This window comes from Rattus norvegicus, chromosome 7 (assembly GCF_021556685.1).
Source record: "Rattus norvegicus strain SHRSP/BbbUtx chromosome 7, alternate assembly SHRSP_T2T, whole genome shotgun sequence".
Lineage (NCBI taxonomy): Eukaryota > Metazoa > Chordata > Mammalia > Rodentia > Muridae > Rattus > Rattus norvegicus.
The window spans coordinates 10,234,080-10,244,837 of record NC_141540.1 but is presented as its reverse complement, the minus strand read 5'-3'; the positions used below and the strand labels follow the sequence as shown (position 1 = coordinate 10,244,837).

The 10,758-nt window shown below is 38.7% G+C and overlaps 1 protein-coding gene across 1 annotated transcript; it reads right to left on the bottom strand.

Annotated features, from left to right (window-relative positions):
* Positions 1-1,897: 1,897 nt before the first annotated feature.
* Or6c207 (olfactory receptor family 6 subfamily C member 207) lies at positions 1,898-2,833 on the bottom strand. Its single transcript, NM_001000700.1, is given in 1 exon segment — positions 1,898-2,833. A coding segment is annotated over 1 exon segment (936 nt).
* Positions 2,834-10,758: the final 7,925 nt, after the last annotated feature.

Sequence of the window (10,758 nt, the reverse complement as noted above, 5' to 3'; positions counted from 1 at the left end):
AGACCTGTTTTCCTCTCTTTCAGTCAGTTATGGGGACAGAGTGTTCTGCTTTTGGGCGTGTAGTTTTTCCTCTCTACAGGTCTTCAGCTGTTCCTGTGGGCCTGTGTCTTGAGTTCACCAGGCAGCTTTCTTGCAGCAGAAAATTTGGTCTTACCTGTGGTCCCGAGGCTCAGGTTTGCTCGTGGGGTGCTGCCCAGGGGCTCTCTGCAGCGGCAGCAACCAGGAAGACCTGTGCCGCCGCTTCCGGGAGCTTCAGTGCACCAGGGTTCCAGATGGTCTTTGGCTTTTTCCTCTGGCGTCCGAGATGTGTGTGCAGAGAGCAGTCTCTTCTGGTTTCCCAGGCTTGTCTGCCTCTCTGAAGGTTTAGCTCTCCCTCCCATGGGATTTCGGTGCAGAGAACTGTTTATCTGGTCTGGTTCCTTCAGGGTCCGGCGGTGTCTCTGGCAGGGGTCCTGCCGCTCCTGGGCCCTCCCCCACGGGAGCCCAGAGGCCTTATACTGTTTCCTCTTGGGCCAGGGATGTGGGCAGGGGTGAGCAGTGTTGGTGGTCTCTTCTGTTCTGCAGCCTCAGGAGTGCCCACCTGACCAGGCGGTTGGGCCTCTCTCTCACCGGGTCTGGGAGCAGAGAGCTGCTGCGGGCCGGGATCCGCGGGTGTGGGACTTCCGGTAAACACAGAACGTGCCCGGTCCTAGAGAAATTCTGCTTCCGTGTGTCCCAAGCTCACCAGGCAGCTTTCTTGCAGCAGAAAATTTGGTCTTACCTGTGGTCCCGAGGCTCAGGTTTGCTCGTGGGGTGCTGCCCAGGGGCTCTCTGCAGCGGCAGCCCCATAGTTTTCTTTTAATCTACCCTTTTCTTAGTGTTCAATAATGAAACAATATTACTATTAGCTGTGTACAGTTTTCTTAAGTTATATATTAGAATATCTTTATGGTAGATATAGTTTAGTAAGGCATCAAATTCTATATTAAACACAAGATAAAGCAAAATTTGTATTTATTGCTGGAAATCACGAAATTAACATAATTATATAACACCATTATAGTGTAATGCTGAAAGCATTAACAATATTATTAAATTACAGTTTAAATAGTATTTGTAATCTTAAATCTGTTGTTCTAAATGCATTTTCTTCTTACTTTTTTATTTAGAGTAAACAATAAATACCCTCCTTAACTACGGGTTATGGAGTGCTCAACTAATACGGTGGGACATATTTTAACCAAAAAATGCATACATGTAATGAATATGGTCAATCTGTGGTAATAATTCCCTAAACATGATAACTATTTACATAGAATTTACTATGTGTTCTGCACTTTCAGCAATCTGGAGATGATTTAAAGTATGCAAGAGAATGTACATAGGTATATGAGAATACTGGGCCATTTAATAGAAGGAACTGTGCATACAAATATTTTAACACCCTCGAGGGGATTCAGGAACCAATTCTCTGAGGATACTCAGAAATACATAGAACATATCATGGTGCCTGTTGCCAAGATCCTCATAAAAGCTAAAGTTAAAATAAACAGTAATTATGTATTGATACTGCTCCATTATTGCTTGTTTAACTTTTTTATGTGAAGGCATATTTTTCTCTTTTTTTTTATTCCACCTCACCTTCCCTTCTGCTAACCCCCATCCCATCCCCCTTCACCTGCCATTTTGAGGGTGCCTCCCAAACTATCCAATCCCACTTCACTGCCCTAGCATCCCCCTATGCTGGAGCATATCAGAGTGAAGGCATATTTCTATTTCTTGAAAGTGATTAATAAATAATGATAGAGATATTTTAATGTGATGAATTTTTCCAAGTTATAAAGCTAATGATAAAACTTTTATCAATACAGATGACATATTTTTAATGAAAAGTTGACTTTCTATATAGTAAATTTCCCTACTTTTTAAAAAACAGTGCGATTCTTTTAACTGAGTCATTGAAGGCTTGTCTGACTTGCTTGTTCCTCAAGGTATAAATGAATGGGTTCAACATGGGTGCAATGAAAGTGGTGAGAACCATCACACCCTTGTTGATAGCCACTGAGTCCTTCGCTGAAGGTTTAACATAGATGAAGATGCAGCTGCCATAGGTTATAGAGACCACAATCATGTGGAAAGAACAGGTAGAAAAGGCCCTTTTCCTCTGCTGGGCAGAAGGGAACCTTAGAATGGTCTTGATTATGTATACATAGGAAAGAACTACACACAAAAGAGTCATGACAAATGTCAACACTGCACAAACTATCACTATCTGTTCTATGAGCCATGTTTCTGTGCATGAGAACTTTAGGAGAGGGTATGCATCACAGACAAAATGGTCAATAACATTAGAGTCACAGAATTCCAGATTGAGACCCAGGCTAAGTGGTGGCAGGATCACAAACAAGCCAGCTGCCCAGCAACAAAGGATAAGTCTTGTACAGATCCTGCTGCTCATGATGGTGATATAGTGCAGGGGTTTGCAGATGGCTACATATCGGTCAAAGGACATGATAGCCAGCAGAAAAAATTCTGTCACACCAAAAATATCAGTGCAAAATATTTGAATGGCACAGTTGTTATATGTAATTGTCTTGTCACCTGTTGAGATGTTGTATAAGTATCTGGGAATGCAAGCAGTTGTAAATGAGATTTCTAAGAAGGAGAAATTTTGTAGAAAAAAGTACATAGCAGTCTTTAGGTATGAATCTATATAGGTGAGGGAAATGATCATGAGGTTCCCAGTCATACTCACCACATAGGTGAGAAACAGAAAGGTGAAGATCAGAGTTTTCAGTTGTGGGTCATCCGTCAGTCCCAGTAGAATGAATATTGTTACCGTGTGATTTCTCATAATTAAATTGTTACCTCTATTCAGTCTGCATTTAAGATTCAGAGGTATCTGTCCAAGAGTAGCGATTAACTGAGGAAATATCATGATAACCAACAAATATGAATACACACATTCTCTTTTCAAACATAAACACACTGGTCGCTTAAGTCTTCTAATATCTGATCTTCTCTGGATAGATTTAGAAAATCAAATTGCCTTATCTACACATTTCAAAATGTTGTGGATGCTTTCATTTCTTTGCATTTAATTCTTACTTTATTATTTTTTTTTATTCAATTGCTCTTTGGGTTCATGTTTTTCCAAGCAGTTTGAATTGGTTGCTAATGCTTTGGGAGACTGAATTCCTCCTTACATCATCAATGCTGACGTGAAATCTTGTACTCTCTTTGGCTTGTTCATGGGTTTCTTGATATTTTGTTATTTATAAAAATCACAAATAGCTTCAGGATCAGGTTGTTGTAATCTTCCTATTTGTTATCTAATATTCTGGTGTATAGTATCATAATTATAAATGTCATATTCTTTTTAACAATTCTTCCCTTAATTATTACCCATTCACTTCCTATTAATTTTAGTATAAAATTACATTATTGTCCTATGGTGGGATGAAAGAAAGAAAATATCTTGAGGGAAGATTTATTGTATAGTATGATGCTATTTATAAGATATGTTTGACAAATTAATGATTAATTTTGGGATGCATTGAAAATACCCCCATCAATATCATTAAATTAAAAAATGCTGTATTTAACTTTTAAACTTGTCTTCAAAAATATCTTAACCTCACTTTCTTAATAAGAAATTGATGTTATTTTCATACATATTCTACACAGAAACACTAAATATGCAGTATTTGTTATTAGCAGACACATTGATATTATTTCAGCATGCTGATCCATAATGCTTACTTTTTCCTGTTAGTACATTCAGTTGTCAACATAGCAAAGTCAGATTTTCTCCATTATTTATATTTAAAATTTATTGAAAAAGTATGAAATTTCTGTTCAGACTTGGGGAATTTGTAAGTAGAGTGTGTGGTTTTTAAACACACAACATTCATAGGAATCTTTCATTGCCTACCTTAGGGACTCATATGTGTTTTAGCTGTCACATTTTTTTTAAGTTTTAGACCCTTGTTTTTATTGCTCTTGCCTTTATATAGTCCTTTGTATTTTATTATTTGTCAACATAACTCTCTTAATCTTGATCTTTTAATCTCTAAAAATGATTCTCCTCTTATCAGTCATATAAATGAGTGTACCTGGAAGAAAAGTTCAAAAATGAAATGCTTGATATTGATACTTAATTCTATTTCATTTCATATCTTTTAATCAAGCCGGTATATTATGATGACTAAACATTTACTATAAGTTTTCTACTGAGAAAAGAACTTGCCTTACCTATCAGGAATAAACTTCCTGCAATGTTATTTTTTTCCAGTCCTATTCCTGTTACTCAGTCCACAATTCCACAAATTTCTAGAGAACTGCATGAAGATATTTTCACACAGTTCTCAAATTATGCAAGTTTTAGATGACCTCTTATTCCCTGCTGCATTTTCCTTTATTAGCCAGAGTCTTGTGTAAGTTATGCAAGAATCACTGAAATACAGTCTTGATTTTTCACTGATGTTTAATATAAGTTGGTTAATGCCTATGCCATATCCAATAACAAAACACTCTAAAGTGCTGTTTCAATTACTACTATATTGGAGTTTCCACCCTAAATTTTAATACATTCTGCAATGACTTTATAACTAGAGGAACATGTGTCCCAAGTGTCAAAAAGAACTTAGAGTTGAATGAACAGAATTCATAGTACAAGCATTTCCAGTAGATGTGAACAACCTTCCTCTCTTACTTATTTTACTACATGATTCTTGTAAATATAATGTAAAATAATTATGCCTGGTGGCCATTGATTAAATCTAGTCATGTGTAAAAAATTAGTCTTTGAATGCATAGGAGTTTACATTTTCGGTTAACATGGTTAACATTTGGATCAATTTTCTCATGGACGATGCAGTACCATCATAAAAAATAACTTTCTTACTTTTTCCAGCTCTGAAAAATAGCTTCAAAGGAAGAAGTGGTACTTTTGAAAGAGGTGATATTCTGAACTCTTTTCTCAGAAAGTCTAATACTTATTAGACTTATAGGGCTGATACTTATCAATTTGGCACATCTAGAACAAATAAGGACACACAAGAGTCCTTGGTGACCCAGGCACAAGAACAACTAATGAATCATTTGTGCAAACAGGGCCTTTGGAGATTTAGAGCATCAAAATCATACACAAAACTACAAGGAAAGCGTAGAATCTAACCAAAAGAAAATCTAGTCCAGTTTCCTATAATTAATTCTTGTTATATCAACTATGAAAGATTTAGGACTCATTTTCTGTATTATTAATTTGGTATGGAGTGAATCAGTTACATAGGTTTAGAATAGTACTGTTATTCTATGAGAATAATTCTTAATTTTATTTTTGAAAGTTCATTAATTAATCAATGTATATATTTGCACATGATGTGTATGTTTGCATACAGATGTGTGCCATAGTCATGTGTGAATATCAGAGGACTAGTTGTTAGAACTGTTTCTCTCCTATATTTATGCAGATTCTAAAGATAAAATCTGGGTTCCCTGGCTTATATAACAAGTGTTTTTACATACACATGGTTCCAGAATATTATTTTTGTAAGTTAACCTAAGGAGCCAAGAGTAAGGCTCAGTGCTGAGAGTGAAGTGCTTGATTTGAAAATGTGAGGGCCTGAAAACCCAGCACCCATGTGAAGCTGGTTATTATAGTCTGTGTCTCTAATCATGGTTTTCCTGTGGAAAGTGGAAAGTAGAGACAGGAGAATCCATGGAAGCTAATGGACCTGCCATCTTGGCTTTGTACTACAATGGACCAGAATATCTTACAGGCAAATAAGCATTGTATATCCAAGGATTTATAGAGGGTAGGTGTTTACCTTTCTTCTCTGGTAGCAAGCAGAATACTGTCTACTACCATGAACACTTGTCACTATGGATAATGGCTTTAGGTAGGCACAAGTAAAACTTCTTTATTTTCAATAAATTACTAAGGTATTGTTTACAGCAATAGGGTATTACTGTCAGTTTGGGGCAAGCAACCAATAGCTTTGGCAATGTCCTAGGTTGTTTGGGAGTTTCTGTGATACCTTTAGGCCAACAACTTGACTAGATAAAATATAGTCCCAGAATTGAAAATTTCATTTGGTGGGAAAAGGGGGTTTAGTTGGGACTCATCTCTCCCATTATTTGCCAATTTCATTTGGATCACCTTCCTATATGTACATATTTTAGGAGGTTTCCGGTGTATTCGATTCCCATAGAACCTTTTAAGCAGCCCTTCATTTTACTTGTCCCTATCTGCATTCCATTTTCAACCCACCTCATCCCTTCTTCTCCATTTGATTCTCCAGTTAATACCTACATCCATCCATAATGATCAATTCAATTTCCTCTTTCCAGAAAGATACACCCCCAGCTCCTTGCTCTAGATCTAACATCTGAGCTTATACAAACTGAAGCATGCTTTGCAATGACTTAATAGCTAATATTCACATTATAAGTAAATACATACCATATTTGTCTTTCTGAATCTGGGTTACATCACTCAAGATCATTTGTTTTCTATCTCTATATCATTTACCTGACACTCTCTCTCTCTCTCTCTCTCTCTCTCTCTCTCTCTCTCTCTCTCTCTCTCTCTCTCTCTCTGTGTGTGTGTGTGTGTGTGTGTGTGTGACTTGTCCTATTGTTCTATCCTCCAGGACAGTCAACGAGGGTGCAGAAGGTACCTGGAAGAGAATGGGGGACAAGAGATGTGAAGAAGGATGCCAAGAAGAGGATCTGATCAAGGCATCAATTTTATCTCTCTCAAGGCTGAATTTATATCATAACAGGAGTAACAGAGAGAGGTGAAATGGGGGAGACATCTACACAAGCCAAGGACAGTACTTGGGTGGTCAGCTGATGTCAACAGGATGTTGTTTTTTCAGAAAGGTTACAGGTTTGTCATACTATTAATTAGCAGGATGTTAGTTTTTCAGAAAGGTTGAAGGTCATATCATTGGGCAACCTGACATCAGATGTATTTCTCAGCAAGGTCACACCTTTGTCATATCATTAGTCATCCTAACCACCAGATTTGTATTAGTCTTCTGTAGCTGGCTGGGGACCAAAAGATATAAACAAAAGAAGGCCTACTAGGGGAACCAACAAGGAGGGAAGTAGGGTGGACTACCAAGGGGAGGTAGAGAACCAATTTTGATACCAGCTCTCAGCTTTTTCTCTTTCTTCTTTTCTCTTTTCTAAGGCTTCTTTGACCCTTTTCATGCTTTCTTTAACAATATCTGAGACACAGGAAGAATACAAGCACTGCCTTTCTCTCACTAACCAGAATTCACTGTGATTGTCTAAAATTGAGGAATTAAAGGTAAAAAGCCAACCAGAAACAAGTACACTTGTTAGCATATATGGTTTATGTAAAAGGGGGGAAGAATTGTTCTTTCTGATTAACCTCTGACTCTTAATGACAGTGTGTGCCAAAATTAAAATAGTCAGATATACTTAAAACACTATTCCATTTTAGATACATGTGGAAGTTTAAAAATGGAATGAATTTATATGATTGTAAAGATTTACCATGAAATATCACAAAAGGAATGCCACCAGGCAGAGATTTACAATTTTAATTGATATTAAACATCTTAAATGATTTGGAGAAACTTCAGTATTGAATTATAACCATCAGGAAAAATATAAAGAAATAAATAGGTATCCCATGCATATTATGTAAGAAATAAGCAGACCCCACATCAGTATCAATAACTGATAATTAAATAATATGTTGATACATAGAACGAAAAGATAACGTGTTGACTACCGTTGTTGAAAATCCCAAAATAATTTCCAATAGACAATTCAATTTGGGTTCCTGCAACAATTATAACTGCATTATCCAAAAAGCCAAACCCCATGAAAGGTATCGCATTGTGGAAGAATACCTATCGTAGTTGTCTTGGAATGGGTAATAGAGCTTCCAGTTATTCTTGTACAGTGGCAATGGACTTGAAGCTGTGCAGTTCTTTGAGCAAGCAGCTCCTCTTGGTGGAGTGCAGGCTGTAGATGAAGTCACATGCACCGTGTGCCAAGTTCAGTGCCCGCATGGGCTCCATCTTGTGGTGAGTGCCCAGAAGCCGGGGAGTAGGAATTCACGGGCTCTTTTAACAATTTTATGGTAATTTAAATTCTTTTAACAATTTAATGGTAAAATATAATCCCTGTATCAGCACCTGATGGAAACATTCTAAGGCCCCAAATATATCCATGTGTCCAATTCCAATTTCAAACCATAGAGGTAAATCTAATATTTAGAGGGATGCACCATCCTCTTGCTTTAGAATTAGAACCTTCACAACGGGAATATGGGACATGCATATTAGTAGGATGGGGGTGGTATTATAATTCAAACAATGCAGTGTATTAGGTGATAAATTCTTAAGATCAGGGGAAATGTGCCAGGCAAGAAAGCTAGGGGGTGGCTGGGCAAGAGCTGGTGGAATAACCAGATCAGGTAACAAATAATATTCAGTCACTCAACTAAACGAGGAAGCTTTCTTGGGACAAAAATGGTCAGTGTAAAAATGAATGCAAGCTTTGTGCCTGTGGAACAAAAGGGCGAGCAGAGGGGCAGCTGGAGTCTGTTACTAGCTGTCCCTCTGGATTTAAATTCTCCCTTAAGGAGTACCTCCCTTCAGTGTCAGCTTGGTGACTCTGCATCTCAAGAGACCAAGCCTCTAAATATCACTAGGCTTCCAGTAAGAATTAAAAACAAAAGGATGGAGAGACGGTCAAGACCTGGGTGCTCGACGCTAAGTTGCTGACAAAAGAATTGTATGGCTTGTCCACTCCCTGCAGCACCCTAGTAAGCATGGAGGAAAAGACACCTTTAGGGGATGGGGGTTTCTTCCAGGCTGTCAGACATGCCTGGCAAACTTGAGCCAAGAGACGAGAGGAGAAAACATTTGAGGCTCTAGAGAGTTGAAGGAAGGCTTGCCCAAGCCTGATGTCCAATTGAAGCCTCAGGTATCAGAGAGAAAGTTATAGTCAGAGATAAGTGGCTCTCCAGCAGTTATACGGACTCTTTCCACTGTCAGTCCTGAAGCAGGAGTCACAGCTGAGCTGGACTTCCTGCCTCTTACAACCAATAAAGAGATTGCTAGCACTGGAGTAATGACCTTTAATAGAACTACAACCCTCCCCATGGCTCTGAATTCCAGGACTTCAGTAGCAATTCTTCACCAAGCTGTGTCACTGGGTTAGACGTCCATTCAAAAGAAAACATTGATCCGGACCTTGGCCACAGCCTCCAGTTGGAGTAGACTGACAAGCCCGTGCTAAGACTTTCTCTTGATATCATCCTAGGATAAACCCAGCAAAATTCTGTTCCAAATTGTGTCTGGCAAAACAATATTTCTCTCAGTCTGCTACAAATTCTTTCTGGAACTGCTTTAGGGGCTCCCCTACCCACTAACCTGGGGCATTTTGACCAGAGGGGCAGGAACTAGCTACTGCAGGGATAGTCCTAAGTATATCATTAATAAGAGACCAGTAACTGAGGGCAGTGACAGGAATTTTTTTCAGGGTCAAAAATCTCATAATAGTGTTTAAGACAATCATTAATTCTGTGCTATCTTTTTGTATCCATTGTTTCCTCCTAGAGGAACAATGGACAAATATTTCTTACAAAATCTGAGAATTTCTTTAAATCTTTTTTCTTAACCCTATTCCTTGTAACTTGAATGACTCCTCGAGTCCTGTCACAAAAGGTTACTGTAGAATGCTTGTCCCATCACTCACCATTGAGATCTGTGTCATTCGAGGAGAAGCACACCAAGTGGCTGAACCAAGGTTGCACAGTTCATGGTAACCAGAGGGAGAGAGCAAAGGCTCTGATGGGTAAGGAAGACAGGTCTGTCTGTTCATGGGGGATGAGGTTCTCCATCAGGAGACCCCCAGACACTCACATGTTGGTTTCCAGTTGGCCTGGAGCCAGTTGTTTCATCCCATAGGACACTCAATGAGGGTGCAGAGGGTACTTGGAAGAGAATGGGGGCAAGAGATGTAAAGAAGAATGCCCAGAGAAGAGTCTGATCAAGGCAAAAATTTTATTTTTTCCCAAGGCTTAATTTATATCATAACAGGGGTAACAGACAGAGAGGGGAAGTAGGAAACATTTATGCAGGCCCAGGACACAATACTCATGGGTCACCTGATATCAGAAGGATGTTGGTTTCTCAGAAAAGTTACAGGTCATATCATTGGGCATCCTGACATCAGATGTATTTCTCTGCAATGTCACAACTTTGTCATATCATTAGTCATCCTGACAACCAGATTTGTATTAGTCTTCTGCAGCTGGCTGGGGATTTTCCATGAACGTAGTCATACTTAACTTTAACCATAATATTAACATCAATAATGGAGGGTTTTAAGGGCATCGCTCCCAACACCTCTCTCTCTCTCTCCTGTCTTTCTCTCTCTCACTCTCTCCCCCCTCTCTTACTTTCTTTCTTGCTTATGTTCATTTTTTCCACTTATTTATTTACTTTACATGCTGATTAAAGTTTCCCCTCTCTCATCTCCTCCAAGTCCCTCCTTCTCAGCTTTCCTCTTTCTCTCTCCCCTCACTTTATCATCAGAGAAAGGGAGATCTCTCATGGATATCAATCTTCTTTGGCATATCAAGCTGCCCTAGGAATAATTTCATCTGCTTATATTGAAGATAGACAAGGCAGAAATTAAGGGAAAGTGATGAAAAGGCAGGCAACATAGTCAGAGACAGTTCCTGCTGCTGCTGTTAGAGGTCACAAGTAAAGATCAAGCTGCACA